Source organism: Coptis chinensis, chromosome 3 (assembly GCF_015680905.1).
Source record: "Coptis chinensis isolate HL-2020 chromosome 3, ASM1568090v1, whole genome shotgun sequence".
Lineage (NCBI taxonomy): Eukaryota > Viridiplantae > Streptophyta > Magnoliopsida > Ranunculales > Ranunculaceae > Coptis > Coptis chinensis.
Window position 1 is genome coordinate 38,571,952 of NC_141458.1, and position 17,146 is coordinate 38,589,097.

At 36.8% G+C, this 17,146-nt stretch overlaps 3 protein-coding genes across 7 annotated transcripts; 2 read left to right on the top strand and 1 right to left on the bottom strand.

Annotated features, from left to right (window-relative positions):
* The first annotated feature begins 49 nt into the window (after nt 1–49).
* Nucleotides 50–12,482, top strand: LOC147509539 (ubiquinone biosynthesis protein (Protein of unknown function, DUF547)). 5 transcript variants are annotated; one of them, XR_015218515.1, is made up of 13 exons: nt 274–389; nt 1,078–1,173; nt 1,264–1,378; nt 1,726–1,815; nt 6,668–6,781; nt 7,744–7,929; nt 8,252–8,745; nt 9,746–9,845; nt 9,982–10,041; nt 10,672–10,764; nt 10,852–10,971; nt 11,091–12,115; nt 12,411–12,482. XR_015218515.1 is itself a non-coding variant. In XM_086601802.1 (12 exons), exons 3-12 carry the CDS (start codon nt 1,253–1,255, stop codon nt 11,394–11,396), a joined length of 1,689 nt encoding a protein of 562 aa, XP_086457928.1. In that variant the 5' UTR covers nt 50–136; nt 1,078–1,173; nt 1,245–1,252; the 3' UTR covers nt 11,397–12,327. The 5 variants fall into 5 exon arrangements, 4 of the variants coding, with proteins under 4 accessions (XP_086457928.1, XP_086457926.1, XP_086457927.1 ...); XM_086601802.1 differs by lacking the exons at nt 274–389; nt 12,411–12,482 and adding an exon at nt 50–136 and having other exon boundaries at nt 1,245–1,378; nt 11,091–12,327; XM_086601800.1 differs by lacking the exons at nt 274–389; nt 12,411–12,482 and adding an exon at nt 50–136 and having other exon boundaries at nt 11,091–12,327.
* Nucleotides 12,483–12,617: 135 nt separating this feature from the next.
* On the bottom strand, nt 12,618–15,005 carry LOC147509540 (uncharacterized). The gene is made up of 4 exons (XM_086597845.1): nt 14,946–15,005; nt 13,351–13,598; nt 13,201–13,245; nt 12,618–12,805 (listed from the first exon to the last, which is right to left on the bottom strand). Exons 1-4 carry the CDS (start codon nt 15,003–15,005, stop codon nt 12,748–12,750), a joined length of 411 nt encoding a protein of 136 aa, XP_086453971.1. The 3' UTR covers nt 12,618–12,747.
* LOC147509541 (dolichyl-diphosphooligosaccharide--protein glycosyltransferase subunit 4A) lies at nt 13,597–17,082 on the top strand. The gene is made up of 3 exons (XM_086601803.1): nt 13,597–13,865; nt 13,939–13,961; nt 16,871–17,082. Exon 3 carries the CDS (start codon nt 16,871–16,873, stop codon nt 16,982–16,984), a length of 114 nt encoding a protein of 37 aa, XP_086457929.1. The 5' UTR covers nt 13,597–13,865; nt 13,939–13,961; the 3' UTR covers nt 16,985–17,082.
* Nucleotides 17,083–17,146: the final 64 nt, after the last annotated feature.

Here is a 17,146-nt window from a genome sequence, read left to right on the forward strand (position 1 = left end):
AACAAAGGAAACGTTAAAGGTCTATCACCTTTATGCAGAGTGAATACACCCAGAAAGTTGACAATATCGAGAGTAAGACCGAAAACTCTAGTAATATAAAACGCACCCAGTCAGTTGCGCTGCATGGCAGGGTTAGGTAAGTGCGCCACTATTCATTGTTTTTAGCAACTGTACGTACTACTGTGTTTGTTTTCTTCTGTTTGTCACTTGTCCTTTTCTCATGTCTTATATTTATTAGTCTCTTGTTTTAATATTTGATTTCAAATGTTTCAAGTTTGAACTTGAGTCAATAGTAGCTTGTTTTTTTGTGGAAGTTTTTGAAAATTTTGAAGTAGACAGCAAGTGATCACTGATCATTTTGAATGTTTGGATCATTTTTAGAACTGAGAGTAAGTAAGAAGTAAGAAAGGTCCTTTTCTTTTTATCATTCATTTTTTTTTTTAAAAAATTTTAAGTATGTTTGGACCATGATGTTGTAAGCCATGCATCAATACATCTCTGTGTTTCTTCTTCTGTAACTACTATATTAGTAATCACATTAATGGCCGGTACCACTACATTAATGGCAAGTATTCATTCACTGTAGCTACTCTACACTCAACTCTATCTGCTTTACTGCTTACATTCTCTTTGGAATTCTCTTTTGATTCTCAGTTATGCAGCTCATTGGTTTTGTATGTTCCATCCATTTATTTCTGTCATACTACTGGACCATTGTTTTTACTGTTTGTAGTCCTTTCTGAGCTAGTGCTTTCAAATCTCAAGTATCTCAACTCTTAATAATTTCACACAGATTCGATGGATGTTGACATATTGTCCTTTTTGACTTTTGGGTTTTTTTGCACTCGTGATCTTGGCTGCATTTTGAACTTTCATGGTTAGAACAAGGACCATTCCTTTTGTATTTATGTATTGTTCACATGCATTCATTGTTCACCATGAAGAAACCTTTAGTTTTGAAAACAGCATTGCAATTCTGTGTTTGAAGCCAGTTTATATTAACACCTTCACCAGCTTCAGCGGTCCAGTAATGTATAGTTTAGCACTATAAGTGCTTACAATTTTTTGAACCAACAGGTGAAGGCGTAAAGGGAATTCTATGCTACAAAACAATTCAAAATCTTTGGACTACAATATGTGTGACTCAGCAGCTTTGCAATATTCTTTAAACTTGTAAGTGCTTCATTCCTGTTGTTAGTTGTTGGTGGTAGTGTTTCTGCTGTCTAGTAGTTAGTACTGTTCAGTTTTTATTATGAGTTGCAGGCTGGGCAGTGATTCTCTCCAGAAATTTTCACAGACAACTGGAAGAGATTGTAGTTCAGAACATGAGTCAGGTATCGTGGACGAGTTCCAAAGTGACAACTCCTTCACAGTGGAGGTACTAAAATTATGGCTTCAGTTACATACATTATTTTCTTTAAGTAGAAACAAACTTTAGAGTATTGCGGATTTGGTGTAGATTTCAGTTTTTTGAATTTTTTGTGAACGTACTGCAAGAACTTACAAATCTTGGTCGGAATGCATAAGATAAACGAGTCACTCTGATTCTAGAGATGAACACATTAGCAGCTACTGGTTTAAAGGTTCTGTTCCTTTGAGTTGGGGCCATTATTACCTCTTAAAGAATGTGTTTGAGAAAAAGCTCATACGATTTTTCTTGAAGGGACAAGCCCAAATGTTTCTTTGAATATTTATAATTGACGAGACAGAAATTCTGACTTCCAGGTAACAAGTTCTGCTGAAAAAGAAGGAACTTCTGGATCTTTCAGTAAACAGAACAGCACATACACGTACAGAATCCAGCTTGAACAAGATGTAAGTTTACTTTCCTCCTGATCTCCATTGAGACCATATAAAAATTTGTCTCTGATTGCTGCTCGTATAGCTAAAATGAAATAATTAGCGTCTATTTTACCTTTTGGTATCCAAGAATTAGATTTTCAACCAAATTTGCCCTTATTGTGGTTTATATGATTTGGTTGAAGTTTGGAGTAGAAAATCACAAAATCACGAGTATAACAATATTCTAAATTATGAACAGCAGCTCCCATATACAATACAACTCATGTCACACTTTGGCACTGTAGAATTAAACACCTAATTAAAGAGACAAAACACAATGATTTATAGTGGTTCGGTGCCAATGCGGCGACCTATGTCAACGGGAAAAGAAAGGTTTTATATTTCTTGATTGATATGGTTTTTGTGTTACAGAGGTGTTTATATAGCACAACAACAACATGAGTACATATTCGTGTCTATAGTTTTCAAAAGGATTGGAGATTTTCCTTTATAGAAAACATATGAATCTGACAAATCTCTGCCAAAACCAACTAGAGGAGCCAGCCCTCTTTGCCTTGGTCGACCTCCGACCTTCTTGGTAGCGACCAGCTCGACTTGTTTGCCAGTAGCGACCCGCGCCTTCTCTTTCTTCTCCCACACTCCCCCTCAAGTTGGTGCGAAGATATCCAGTGAACCCAACTTGGAGAGAATATCATGGAACTTGGAAGCTGGAAGTCTCTTGGTAAAAATGTCTGCAAGCTATTGATCACTTTGAACAAAGGAGGTAGTGACAATGTTAGATTGTACTTTTTCACGCACAAAGTGACAGTCAATTTCGATATGCTTAGTTCTCTCATGAAACACTGGATTTGTAGCAATGTGCATAGCAGCTTGATTATCACAGTAAAGTGTAGTTGGCAGATACAACCCAAAACACACGATTGAAGCCATACGATTTCACCGGTGGTGGAAGCCATACTAGAGAACGAGCCACTACATTTCGTTTCTTGCTCTTCAAAGTGACTAAATTACCTCCCACAAAGGTACAATAACCGGAAGTAGACCTCCGATCAATTTGGACATCACCTAATCAAGATCGTGTAAGCAGTAATAGATGTATGCTCATTTTTCCGCATCCAAATACCTCTGCCTGGTGACCTTTTCAGATACTGCAGTATTCTAGAAACTGCATTCATATGTGGAGTCCTTGGAGCATGCATAAAACGACTAACCAAACTCAGTGCATAAGGAATATCTGGTCGGGTAATAGTTAAATATATTAGTTTACCAACTAATCGCTGATACTGACCAATGTCAGTAAGAAGATCACTAGTGTTATCCAACTTGGCTCCACTGTCAGTTGGAGAATCAGATGGTTTTACCCCCAGCTTTCCTGCTTCACTCAAAATATCCAACGCATACTTTCTTTGATTTAGAAATATACCCTTTTTTGAATAAACAATTTCGATCCCAAGAAAGTACTTCATAATATCCAGATTTTTGATGACAAACTTCTTGTGCAGTAACTCCTTGAGCTTAGTCTCCTTCGGATGTCCAAGTGGAATGCTCATATACACTTCTTCTTTAAGATCTCCGTGTAAGAATGCATTTTTCACATCCATCTGAAATAATTTCCAGTCTTGATTCACAGCTAGAGATACAAGAACTCTAAACGTATTCATCTTTGCAACTGGTGCAAAAGTCTCCTTGTAGTCCTGACCATAAGTTTCGATGAATCTCCTTGCAACAAGTCGAGCTTTAGACTCCTCTAAGAAACCATCACTGTTGAACTTGTTTCTGAACACCCACCGATAATCAACAGTTTTTTTTCCATACGGTAGCATAACAATATCCCAAGTATTATTCTCGTCTAGAGCACGAAGTTCTTCTTGCATTGCCTTTCTCCATACTAGACGAGAATTAGCTTCTCTAAAGTTCTTGGGTTCTTGCACGTCATCGACTGTACTTAAGAAAGCATGACGAGATGAAGTGATATTGGCATACGTTATATACTCCTGTAGAGGATATGTAACATCATGCAAAGAAAAAAAATTCCTGTGAGTCACTGGAGGATGCCGTTCTCTATCAGATTTATAGTAATCCTTGAGAGTTACTGGAGGTCGTCTCTCTCGTTTAGATTGTCTAGAAACTGGAGGAGCTAGAGAAGCACCAGAGCGCGCCCCATCCTCAATATACTCAGTCTGTGAGCGCGCCCTTGCTTCAGTAGAGCCCAATTCTTCAGTGGCAGGAACTATACCTTCACCAACCATTGGGACAGGAACAATGCCTTCGCCAACTGCGGCGACCTACGTCCACGGGAGAAGAAATGTTTTATATTGCTTGATTGATATAGTTTTTGTGTTACAGAGGTGTTTATATAGCACAACATGAGTGCATATTCGTGTCTATAGTTTCCAAAATGATTGGAGACTTTCTTTTATAGAAAACATATGAATCTGACAAATCTCTGCCAAAACCGACTAAGGCGCGCCCCGCGCTCCAATTAGTCTTGCTCAAGGCGCGACCTACGCTCTTGCCTTGGTCGACCTCCAATACCTTTTTAGCGACTGCGCTTCCGACTTAGTTTTGTAGCGACCAGCGCCTTCTCTTTCTTCTCCCAGCGAGCACAATTATATCTTCCAATAGTAAACAAAGTTACGTGATATTACCGAGGACCGAGGTGGTGAACACGATTCTGAGACCTTCCAAATGAATGGTATGAATAGAATTGAACAACTTGTCAAAGAAGTGACCCTCCCACATTCTGACAAGATGGTGTGTCCGAAAAGCGAAGAGCAAATTTGTAGACAAATTAAAAGCGTGCCTGTGCTAATTAACTTGCTCTAAGTCAAAATTTGTTCGGGAAGCTCTCCTTAAATATGCAAATTTTTATAATTAAAAATTTCAAGAAATCCACTAAACCTTATATGATTTTTGAAAGGAAGACTTAACAAGATCCTTTGTGATTATATGTGTGTGTCTGTGGGGAGGGGGGGACAAACAATTGATGCTACGACTAAAGCTAAAGCTACTAGTTTTAACGGTGCATTTGCTATGTAACTGATGGGATTAAAATTCACAGATTTTATTTCTCGGAACATTTTATCTTTTGTATTGTCGCGAGTAGTATACTTATATGCATTAAGGGGTCGTTTGTTTTTCTGAGCCTATGAATCTTTGAATCTTTGAATGGCTCATTCTCACGAATGCTAAATCTTTGATTCTTTGAATTCTAAAAACATGTTTGTTTTTTCGTTAGAATAACACGCTCGCTCAAGGTGAATATAAATCATTCGGACAATTTTACTCATGCTATCTATTTTAAACACTAACTTGATTTCTTGTTAAACAAAATATATATTATATTTGAGGAGAAGAGATGGATTATCGAAAAAAAATAAATGATAAATAAATTTATTTAAAATATGTTTTCACAAATATATTTTAACGGTTTATTTTCATATTTTGTTTATTTTCAGAATATATATATGTAATTCTATTTTTAACAAAGTGGATATCATTCACCCAAAAAAATGAAAAAACCGGTGACGCCAACATCAAATTTTGAAGAACTTATTTTGAAGCCATAAAAGTCAAGGTAGGAAAGTAGATGGGTTCTTAAGATTGGGTTCTTAAGAAAGGGCAAGAAGGGACTTTCTTGTTTCAAGTATTAGAATTTAGCATTCAGAAGAAATTTTGGTTTGAATCTTTGAATGCTAAAAATACCAACGAATGCTTAAACTACTTAAAAAAAACAAACAAGTTTTGAGCCTTTGAATGTTTAAAACTTAAGTTTAAGAGGCTCAATCTTTGAATTCAAAAAAAAAAAAAAAACCCCTAATAAAGGGTCGGTTTGTTTTTTCGAGCCTATGAATCTTTGAATCTTTGAATCTTTGAATGGCTCATTATCCGAATGCTAAATCTTCGATTCTTTGAATTCTAAAAACATGTTTGTTTTTTTTAGTTAGAATAACCCCGGCTCTGAAGAATTTTGAATATAAATCATTAGGACAATTTTACTCATGCTATCTATTTTAAACACTAACTTGATTTCTTGTTAAAAACAAAATATATATTATATTTGAGGAGAAGAGATGGATTATCGAAAAAAATAAATGATAAATAAATTTATTTAAAATATGTTTTCACAAATATATTTTAACGGTTTATTTTCATATTTTGTTTATTTTCAGAATATATATATGTAATTCTATTTTTAACAAAGTGGATATCATTCACCAAAAAAAAATGAAAAACCCGGTGGCCGCCAACATCAAATTTTGAAGAACTTATTTTGAAGCCATAAAAGTCAAGATAGGAAAGTAGATGGGTTCTTAAGATTGGGTTCTTAAGAAAGGGCAAGAAGGGACTTTCTTGTTTCAAGTATTAGAATTCAAATTGGAAGAAATTTTGGTTTGAATTTCAATGCTAAAAGTACCACTGAATGCTTAAACTACTTAAAAAAAACAAACAAGTTTTGAGCCTCTGAATGCTTAAAACTTAAGTTTAAGAGGCTCTGAATGCTGAATTAAAAAAAAACAAACAACCCCTAAGTCTCAGAGTTTAGATTACCAAAAGAAAAAAGTGTCTGAGCTTAGGAGTAAGAGGAATGTTCACCTTCATCCGTTGGACCAAAAACGCACTAGCTACCTAACAGAAAAATGAAACTCAGACTTGAAGTGTTGGCTTCACATTGAAATTTTGAATCTCCTTGAAAGTGACCTCCTCCCCCAACATCAAAAGAAGATCGACTCTACTACGATCCATAACTATATTTCTATCAGTTACCTTTGTCGTCTCTCATATCTTTAGCATTTTATGTTTATTGCAAATGGAAATGTGAAGTAGTACTATATATTCCCTAATGTAAGTCATGCCGCAACAGGTCCAAAGATTGAGAGAAGAGCTGCAGAAAGAGATAGAGCTTCACAGTGTCTTGGAGAATGCTGTTCAGCATACTGCCGTAACAGTATCTACTCTATCATGCCTGCCACACAATGTATAATTATTTTGTCGTCCTTTTTTGGATTTTCTTTTTCTCATTTACATTCTTTTGCTGATGAAAGTTTGTTCTGCTATGGCATACTACCGGTAATGGAACAATATGTCTTTGATCCATATGATATATAAATAGTATAGTCATTGCTAGAATTTGAGAACAATAGTTTAGGTGGTTGACTCTGAACTTGGAAACTCTTCTTCAGAAGATTATCCAAAACTGCATACTTCTTGTGTATTGCAAAACATCTTTTGGAAACCTAGAAGTATTGTTCTTACAACTGGTTAGTAGTCACTACGAGTATATTCACCTGGCATTGCACACTAAAGTTTAAAATTTCATACATTTTAATTTGGGTTCCTTTTAGGGTGCAAGGTTTTTTTGCAGATTCAGTGGGACAAGTGAGAAATCTAATTTCATATGTACTTAAGATTTGGTTTGAAAGTGAGATAAACACTCAGTTTCTGTACTATACCTAGAAACCCTTTAGGAAGTGTTTATTATATTTTCATTTTACCCTTAAATTTATTGCCTAAGAAAGGCTTTGAACTTTTGAAGTTTTCCTTCAGTGGTCTCAACTAGGAGATCTCCTCAGTCGAGATTCAAATTCAGATGGTTCCTGATGTGATTGGCTGAGTATTTTTCAGTGGCTACTCATGCCCTTATTTGTTCCATATGCCTGAACTTGGGCGCCTCCATAAGACCATAACTAACAAGAAAAATAGAGTTACTTTCGTTGATCTTACGGGCTGACCGTCTCCAATTATCAAGATCTAATTTTCCGTGGGTTTGTTATAGCTCCGATTTTTACTATGTGATCTTTTGTACATGGTTTTTTTGTTTTTGGGTGGGGGCATCTGTAATTGTGTTTTCATACTTTGAAAAGTCTAATTTTGTAGGGGAGTCTGTGCTTTGATTGATTTATTCACCTCCAATAGTGACAAGGTATCGTACATGTACAGGCCAAGGAACTCTTGTTTACTATTGCTGGGTTGGAGATTACTGTGGCAGAGCTTGAACAGGAGATGGTTACTTTGGATGTTCAACTTAGTACAGAAACTAAGGAAAGGAGACTTATGGAGTACCATTTGAAACATGCACAATCTAATACACTCCTTGTTTGCTCCTCAGATGGTACAAAATATGTGGTAATTATCTTTCTTTGGAATGTAACTATCAGTTTGCTTGGTCTCCATGATTTTTATGTCATTATACCTTGCGAGCTAACCTATTTGAGGTGTAATAAGCAGTCTATGCAGAAGTGCGTTGTATATATCGTGTAATATGTCATTGCTGTAGAGTATCTCACATGATTTTAAGCCTTTTATCCATCATTCAGATGTGTTTGTACATATGGAATTTCTAGATGGTTATCAGAGTGTCACTCTGATTTTAATCCATATGGGGTAACCAATTATGAAGTGTTTATTTTTTGCATATTAGTATGTGATGTTGTTTATTTTGCATCAGAATATGGAGGTCTCAGGCACCATCATCCAAGACAGAGTATCAACAAGGAAAATTCAACGTATAGTAGTTCCGAGTCTTACTAAAGAAATGCCGATTAAGGGTCTTTCTGATCATCCTAATCGCCTTTCAGAAGAGATGGTGCGCTCTATGAAGAACATTTTTATCTCTCTGGCAGATTCTTCCAACATGTCATCCAAATCATATTCTTTGGACATGCACTCTTCCCATATCTATTCGTATGGAGATCACTTGGATGCATCTTTGTGGTCATTATATGATTGGTCCGCAGTTTCATCAAAGGTGCATAGTCCACAACGTGTCATGAAATCTGTCAGTAATGTGCTGGGTACAGGAAATGCATGTGATCCCTACAAAGTCCGTGGAAAATTAAGCTGGGCAGACATAGGAGGCTACAAATTAGCAACTGAAATATCCGGGATATCAGTTGGGAAGAAGCAGCTAGAATATGCCTCTGGAGCGTTGAGGACATATAGGTAATATGTTGTGTTATGCATCTCTTTGTTTTAGAAATTTTGATTCTGGATCTGGGCCAGAAATAGGTAAAATAGTTCATCTGCTAATTGGTATTTTACCAATTATAGTTCTTGAGATTATGAATCAGAAACTCCATATGCTGTTATTTTGTAGTTGAAAGAACGAGACGATTTTGTACTGACATGTTGGTTTCAACCGTCAACCTGCTTGTGTTAGGTTTAAACTCGATCAAATTTATGCATCTAACTGAATATGCACAGGGACTAACTTGTACCAAAAAGACGATGGATGGAGTCTGAATAAACTGCTGTTTTCTCAACAAAAAATGGACAATCTTGTCACATTTATATCTTTCCTGTCTAATTTGACCACTTTTGCTTGGATTTAGGCTTGATGGAGTTTATTTGTTGCTCAGGTTCTGTTGCTTTAGACAACTAGTCTAAACTTTAGAGAAGAAAAGATCACGATCGAGACACTAACTACTTGAAAATTTTCCTATTGTTTTGAATTTTAATATATTAATGAGATAGCTTGTAGCATAAGATATTGATTGTCAACATCGTATGCCTCATGCAGTTCTCTAACTTGCGGTACTGCACTTCTGCATTTGTTGCACAATGTTCTCACTGATTTAGCTAAAATGTTTACACATTCCTTGTCTCAATAGTGTAAGATATTTTCTCGCCACAGGTCATCCTAAAACATATGATGTAAGTGAAATTATATGATTGATAAAGAAGAAGAAAGTTTAGAGAGAAACGAGAGAGAAAAAAGAATACGGCTTAATTAGATTCGGCCTTTCACTTCTTATATAGAAAAATAGTTTGTTTACAGTATGGAAAACCTCAAAAACGTCTAACAAAGAATTTGGAACTTAACTTTTTACTGTCTTGCATTACATGCTAGTGAATTTGGACATAGATCTCCATTTATCTTTAAATTTGAAAAGACGCATGCTGAGATGACTAATGTGGTTCTAAGGCTATTTTTGTACAACAGATCACTTGTTGAGCAATTGGCTAAAGTGAATTTCATCGACTTGCGCTGCAAAGAGAAGCTGGCTTTCTGGATCAACTTGTATAATGCGTTAATCATGCATGTACGTTTCTTTAATTAAAATTTATTTTTTCTGTGTGGCCTCCATGAAATAAAGTTGAAAGGATTTTATTGAAGGTATGTTGAAAGTAGTGCGAGAAGGATCTTATATACCCTATATGCCCTTAATTTTTTGGCAGGCTTACTTGGCTTATGGGGTTCCGCAAAGTGAGCTGAAGCTTTTCTCATTGATGCAGAAGGTGTGCCTTGTAAAACTTTTCTTTATCCATTCGTCTCATCTTTTTCTTCTAGGAACACTTCTATGTAGGTATAAGTATTATGGTGTACAATATGAAATGGTCATGAGGTTTTAAGAATATTATTTGCATCATACTACGATAATCTGCACTCCTCACTGAACAGAGAAAATTGCTGTATGCACTGTATTATAGACTATTAGACTCTGATAGACATCAACTTATCAGGATCTAACTCGTCATGCTATTTTATAACACTTTCTACTTGTGTTATGGTAAGGGAACTTTAGATAAACAAAAAAACTTCACTGTGTGTTCCACACAAATAAGAATCCATAACATATTTAACTCTATATAATTCTAAGCCTATCTAACTTCACTCTATATAGGAATAGTAGAACTATAGATGTTTGCATAAGAACTAATCACTATACAGTCGACATTACACTATCAATGTCTATTACTTTTATGAGATTTATTTCTATGACTGTGAGTTCGATTACACTAATAAGAACCTGCGAGAAGCTAGAGCTTCATCAATTTGGTTTTAAAAAACATCTTCTATTCCAGCTATTTTTCTATGTTTTTACATATGAAGTTTGCCTTTAATCTTAGTAGAACTTTTCTTTTCAGGCAGCATACACTGTAGGGGGCTATTCTTTCACTGCTGCTGCCATTGAGTATGGAATTCTGAAGATGAAGCCACCAGTTTATAGGCCACAAACGGTATATATCTACATATCTGACATTATGAGTTGTATTACTTGGCATATCTTTGCTGGACAGAAATGATGCATCTAATGTTTTTATCAGGCTTTACTTCTTGCCCTCCACAAGCTCAAGGTACCAGAGAAGCTGCACAAGTTTTCGATTGATGCTATTGAACCACTTGTAGCATTCGCTCTCAGTAATGGGATGTACTCGTCGCCAGCAGTTATATTTTCTCCAAGCTTCGACTTGTTTTTAATTTGTTTCAAGTTTGAGTTCTGTTTGCAAAAAGTTGGAACACTATTTTGTAACTAGGAGGAAGCTAAAAGGTATGTAATATGCAGGTCAGAATCTACACTGCCGAAAATGTGGAAGAGGAACTTCACGAAGCTCAACGTGATTTTATTCGAGCTGCAGTTGGGATAAGCAACAAAGGTAGGCTCCTTGTGCCAAAAATGCTTCATAGCTTTGCCAGGGGAATTATTGAAGATTCAAGTTTGGCTCTGTGGATCTCTACTTACCTTCTTCCCCACCAAGCTGCATTCATTGAACAGTGCATGTCAAAAAGGAGGCAGCTGTGGCTCAGTTCTTGCAACTGCGGCATTCTTCCCTTTGATTCTCGTTTCCGCTACCTCTTCCTTCCGGATTAAATATCCTCATAATTTATATCACTTACTCTCACTTATATCATGTTGGGTCCGGGTTCCGGAATACAGACTAATTACCTAGGAATGTGTTTCTTGATTGGATATCTAGATCAATTAGAAACCATTCCCTTTACCAAAAGAGATCCTGGAAATTATTCTGAATTCATCTGCACTTTAATCTTCTAAAGAACAGAGTCTGAATACAGTTCCTAGATGTCCTCCATCCATACCTATGTACATACTACATAGCCCTCTAAAATACTCAAAGCATCAAGTGCTTTTGGATTTCTTCAGTTTAGTATGCTTTTCTCAGATTTTCTTATTATTTTTTTTGTCTTCACCTCAAAGACTTCTTTTCCTAGTCATCTCTTAAGTTATAGATTTCGAATCTGCCTATGCATATTAGGAGCTTCAATTTCCTCTTTCATGGTTATCGATGGTCATTTTCCCTCATTATACCAAATATGTGGTTGGAATCACATAAAGTTTTGAGAGTGGTGGCAAGACGAATCTTCCACAGACACACGAGAAAAGAGAGGTGGCTTTAAGACACACAAGACAGACGGACATATTTAACAACCTCATCTAAGTACATTCGGGGTGATCAAGCAGCTCTCTGTTCAGTTTGTTTCTTTTGACACACAATGTCAGGGTTGTGACAAGTTGCACAGAAGGCTCCTTATTTACATCGCGTTCACAGACATGTCGAACTGCTAAATCCAGTATGTACTATGCTTATAAGCTGTATTCAGCATGTATTATGTTACGTGAATGCTATTGTAGCTTTTCACTTTATAGGCCTCCCTTTCGATGGCTCATGTCAATATGTCAAGTAATTTGATTCTGTGGTGATGAGAACTTTCTACTCCATCGACAACTCTGACATGTTCTGGTTCTTACTTTTATATGTGAAATGGTTAATAATTGTCCTACACATCATGCTTCTCTATTAGCCTATTAGATACTTTATACTAGTCTGATGATCTGATTTACTGAATATAATTAAATTCCGTTTAGTATTTTACTTCAGGTGCTTCTGTAGCGGATGAAAAAGTTATAGCTTCAGAATCATTTCTATGGCATTGATAGATCTTGCCAAGGTAGGTTGTAGAAGCTGTTCTAATTAAGAGGGGAATTATAGAACAAAAGTATCATGATAAGCAGGACGTCTCTCTAATGACGATAAAAAAAATAAAAAATAGCAGGATTTACTAAGAAACAGTCTTGCAAATCAAACAGATCTTTCATTTGAAAAAAAAAGAAATTATGAATCCTGTTTGTAAATTACATGAAATTATAGTTAGATGACTAGATGTAAAATATATGTATGCTGAATAAACAATATAACGTGATCTTAGGGTCCATCTTCGCCGTCTTTTAGTAGATTACAGATATCAGAGCATTCTACCAAGCTGCAGAAAACATCAAGGATTGGTTCAAATCTTGGAATCAAAATCTACTTATTATTATTAAAGAGTAAGAGATGATTTATGTACACGGTCACCTCTGCAGTCTATCACTATGGTCTTTTCCCACTTTCTGTTTGTAATAAATAGTAACGTTACAGTCTTACACACACTTGATTATTTTCTTTTTAGAATAACCTACTGAAAGAAAATGTTCTGTCAGACTTGAATTCTATTACTGTTAATCACAGTTAAACACTGTCTTTAACAGTCTAATAATACTCAATGGCATTAACAAATTATGACTTTCACCCTTGGTGAAAATCTCAACCATCGTGTAACTGTTTAAGAAATTCTTACCTAGGAAAAAAAAGTTTAAGACAAGCGATAGAGTGTATTACCAGTACTTGCGGCTATGGAATCCTTCCTTGAAAACCACGAGAGGTCTGCAAACAAATATATAAAATTCTCACATGCAAACTACCTGCTAGCTTATAGTTAGAGAGTCACAGAAAGAAACAAAGTGCCCAAGTAATATATGTGATAATCACCTTCTAGCGTTAAGGGGTCCTTCTCCCGGTGAACCAGCACCGCCTCGAATGCAAGTAGTTACACACTTGACAGTGCACCTCTCTGCATCCTTTGATTTTGGATGCTGGATTCTTGCTTTCTTGTAGTCTTCACCTGACAGCGTCTGTGGGACGTTGGCAAAAGTGTCCGTATCAATCCCTTCTTGTTGAAATGCAACCAGCAGCAGTAGCACTGCTGCACTTTTGCTGGAGACGACAACCACCTTGGTCTAGCTGTTTTATTCGGTTTGGTAATGGTATTATTCTGCTTGGCCAAGTGATCCTTCTGGTTCCAGCAGCAGAAAAGAAGTTTATAGTTGGTTTTAGTTGTAGAATGGCAGCACTTGTTGGCAGTTGCTAGTGGCCTCACTCTTATTAAAGATAAGGATAGCATCATCTCATCACCCCCTGTGATTAATTTAAAACGTTCTTCTTCTTCTTCTATAACCAAAATGGGCCTGAACTTCAATCTTTAAAGTCTGGGCCCCCATACCCAGGTCCGTATCTTCCCATTGCCATTTTATTTTTATTGTTTCTTTTACTGATCGATTTCCTTATTTTCTTGGACAGGGCATCAAGTTCCAGATCGAAAGGTATGTTAGTTGAAAATTAAAATAGATTGGATTATTATATATACTTATATGTTTTGTCGAATTGCCAATTGATCTACATCTACTGTTCAAATTAGGGTCTACTTTAAGACACGTTGAATTGACTAGAGACCTTAGTTTAGTTTCCAGATAAACAAAATATAGAAATCTTAAGACTGTTTTCATGTAAATTGAGGCAGTATTAGAGCTACATTTGTGAGCTTTAGATGATGTACCTACTCTCGCATGGGTGGCGGAGTGGGTTGGGTCTATTACTGGTTATCTAACAACTTGAGGGAGAATCATTCTTATAAAGTATATACTATGGAGTCTCCCTCTTTATAATGTCTGTGAAGACGATAACTATTGTTGTTTGCCGGTCAGTGAAAGAGTCTTGGGCTTTGATGGTGTATTCTTCAAAGGGGTGCAAACTATGGAACATATTACCCTTTGCGATTATGTGGGGTCTGTGGCTAGAGAGGAATAGAAGACAATTTGAGGATAAAACCTTAACTGTGGAGCAAATTGTCATTCGGTCAAAGGTTTGGTGTCCCGTGTCGACACGGAGTCGGACACTGGTACGATACAGATTCGTGGCCGGAGTGATAGAAGCAAAAAATCAAGTTTTGGAGAAAGAGAGCTAGAGAAATAGAGAGAGAGAGAAGAGAGGGAAGAGGGGGAGAGAGAGGGAAAGAACCAGAACCAGAACCAGAAACCAGATCTAGATCTAGGGTTTAAGGAAGAAGAAGAAGATAGTTGGGAATTTGGGGTTTTACAATTTACGGAATGGACCATCTTACTTTTGGGCGTTTTCAATCAATGTTTCTTTGGGCTGGGAAGGTCCAACAAGCTTCTAAGGCCCTTTACAGATACTTTCAGTAACTTGTAGTTTGATTGGGCTTACTGATTAAAGCCCAAATGTGTTATAAGACCTTTCCAAATTACTGACCAGGCTTTTTAAGACCCAAAAAATCATTGATCTAGAACTGCAGTCTGTAAGTTGAACTTAATATCAGTAAAGAGTAGCCGTGTCCCCGTGTCTGCCATTTTCAGACTTGCCGTGTCGGAATCGCCATACCCGTGTCCAAATCTGACACTCCCGTACCCATGCAACACAGGTGGAGGGATACTCCTTTTGGTAGTTATGTGTTTAGATGGGACTCTCTTTTGGGGCGTTGTCATGTGGACACTTGATGTGCCCCATTACTTTTTATGGTGATTGTTTTCTTTTTTCTTTTTCCTCGTGATGGATATAGGATACCTCTTTCATTAACTTTTCATATCATCAATATAGTACATAACTTTTTCAACCCTTGAAAAAATCATGAGGGATTTTCTTTGGGGAGCTATGGGTGACTCTCATAGGTACCAGTTGATATATTGGGACAGTGTTTGTATAACTAATGGAATTAGTCGGTTTTAGGGGATTGAAAGAAGTTAATGAGACATTGTTAGGAAAATGGATATGTGACTGCTCTTTGGTACGAGAAATTGGGACTGGAGACTATGGGATGGTTCAGTAATAGGACTGTCCCTACTTATTGATGTTCTTTGCGGAAAGCGATTATGTGGAACAAAGATCATATTTGATAGAGGTTGAGTTTCAAACTTGGAGATGATACCAGAGTCAGGTTTTGGCAAGATAAATGGTGTGCACATGTGCTGCTTAAGTTGGGTTTAATTAAATCTTTCTGCTCTCTGTTAATAAGGGAGGATCTGTCCTGCACGTCGGTAGCGAGGGTGTTGATCAATCCTGGATTTTAAGTTTTAGGAGAGGAGTTTCTGAGAGAGGGATGCAGGATATGATTTCGTTGCTTGACCTTTTTTTTTTTTATCGGTAAAATGTAAGGGCCAAAATGTAATGTGTATATATATAATCATATAGTCAACTTTGTAGGATGAGATATCCCACTCAGATACAACAAAGGGAAAGACAAATACAATATCGATACTAGAGAAAAGAAAAAGAAAAACTTTGACTACTAGAAAAGACTAAAAGGGATGCAGTCATGCATGGCCGAGCAAGGAACCCTGTGTTGCATGGGTACGGGACGGAGTGTCTGGTTTGGACACGGGTACGACGATTTGGACACGGCGAGATCTGAGAATTAGGGTCTGTTTTGCTTTTGCTTGTGTCCGGTGTCCAGTGTGGACAGGGCACGTAACGCGATCTGAGGAAATTAGGGCGTACCCATGCAACAGAGAAGGAACCCCATCTGAACATAATATCCTCGAAAGATGTATCTGTCCACTCCTCCCAAACTTTGACCAGAGAAAGACAAATCCGTTGCTTGACCTTCTTAATAGATACTGGGTGAGTGGAGAGCCTGACAAAAGAATGTTGCTTGGTAAGATAGATTGATAACTGTCCTTTTGAAGAATTGGAAAAAAGAGAGAATTCAAAGGCTGAATATTGGGGGTGCAAAATGATGAAAAGTGTGGGACTAGGTACCTCCTGAAGTTTGCCTTTTCAGTTGGGTTGTGTGATTTTGTGCAGAACTTTGACGACGACTGGTAATTTGAGGGAAAGAGGCAAGGTGATGGCTAATAGGTCTGTTCTTTGTTCTCAGTAAGAAGACAATATTAATCGTTTGAGCAAACTCTTGGAAGCATGTGACATGTGAGGAATGCTTATTGGCTAATACTTTTTCACCACTCTAACTAAATTCTTTGTGAAATTAGTAATCATTTAGATTTACATATAACTTGGTCTTAGACGCAGCTTTATGTAGAGAAGAGTTCATGAATTTTGTCTGTGGTTGCAAATTATGTTTCTGAGTCCATTTTTCAGTAGAATGAAATATTTAGTTATGCCATATGAAGTTTTGGTCCTTATCTACGGTCTCACATGCAGTATGATGACAGTGTCACTGTTCTGTTACTGATTGCTGCTTGCTTGTGTGTTATTGCAGATGATTGACGACCAAGACCTGGGTTTCTTTGCCAATTTTCTTGGCATCTTTATTTTTGTACTGGTAATTGCTTATCATTATGTGGTGGCCGACCCGAAATATGAAGGCAACTAGAAAATGACTTTGTGTCACTTTTTGTTCAACCATGTACCTGTAATGACTCATAAAATTATTTTACAGCTGGATATATAGTTAATTTTGTCTTTGATCTCTTTACTCCTGTTATGCAACAAATGTTTTGATAGCTTGAAGTTTTGACATAGGTAATTTACATTC

What these genes read in the sequence shown, in the direction of transcription:
- LOC147509539 (XM_086601800.1), top strand. Translation starts at nt 1,100, where the DNA reads ATGCTACAAAACAATTCAAAATCTTTGGACTACAATATGTGTGACTCA. An exon ending in TTTTCTCATTGATGCAGAAG is followed by an intron (nt 10,042 to 10,671) that starts GTGTGCCTTGTA and finishes TTTTCTTTTCAG; the next exon opens with GCAGCATACACTGTAGGGGG. An exon ending in CAGTTTATAGGCCACAAACG is followed by an intron (nt 10,765 to 10,851) that starts GTATATATCTAC and finishes TGTTTTTATCAG; the next exon opens with GCTTTACTTCTTGCCCTCCA.
- LOC147509540 (XM_086597845.1), bottom strand. Translation starts at nt 15,005, where the DNA reads ATGGCAGACACGGGGACACGGCTACTCTTTACTGATATTAAGTTCAAC. An exon ending in AGTTCAACTTACAGACTGCA is followed by an intron (nt 13,599 to 14,945) that starts GTTCTAGATCAA and finishes TAAAACAGCTAG; the next exon opens with ACCAAGGTGGTTGTCGTCTC. An exon ending in GGACCCCTTAACGCTAGAAG is followed by an intron (nt 13,246 to 13,350) that starts GTGATTATCACA and finishes ATTTGTTTGCAG; the next exon opens with ACCTCTCGTGGTTTTCAAGG.
- LOC147509541 (XM_086601803.1), top strand. Translation starts at nt 16,871, where the DNA reads ATGATTGACGACCAAGACCTGGGTTTCTTTGCCAATTTTCTTGGCATC.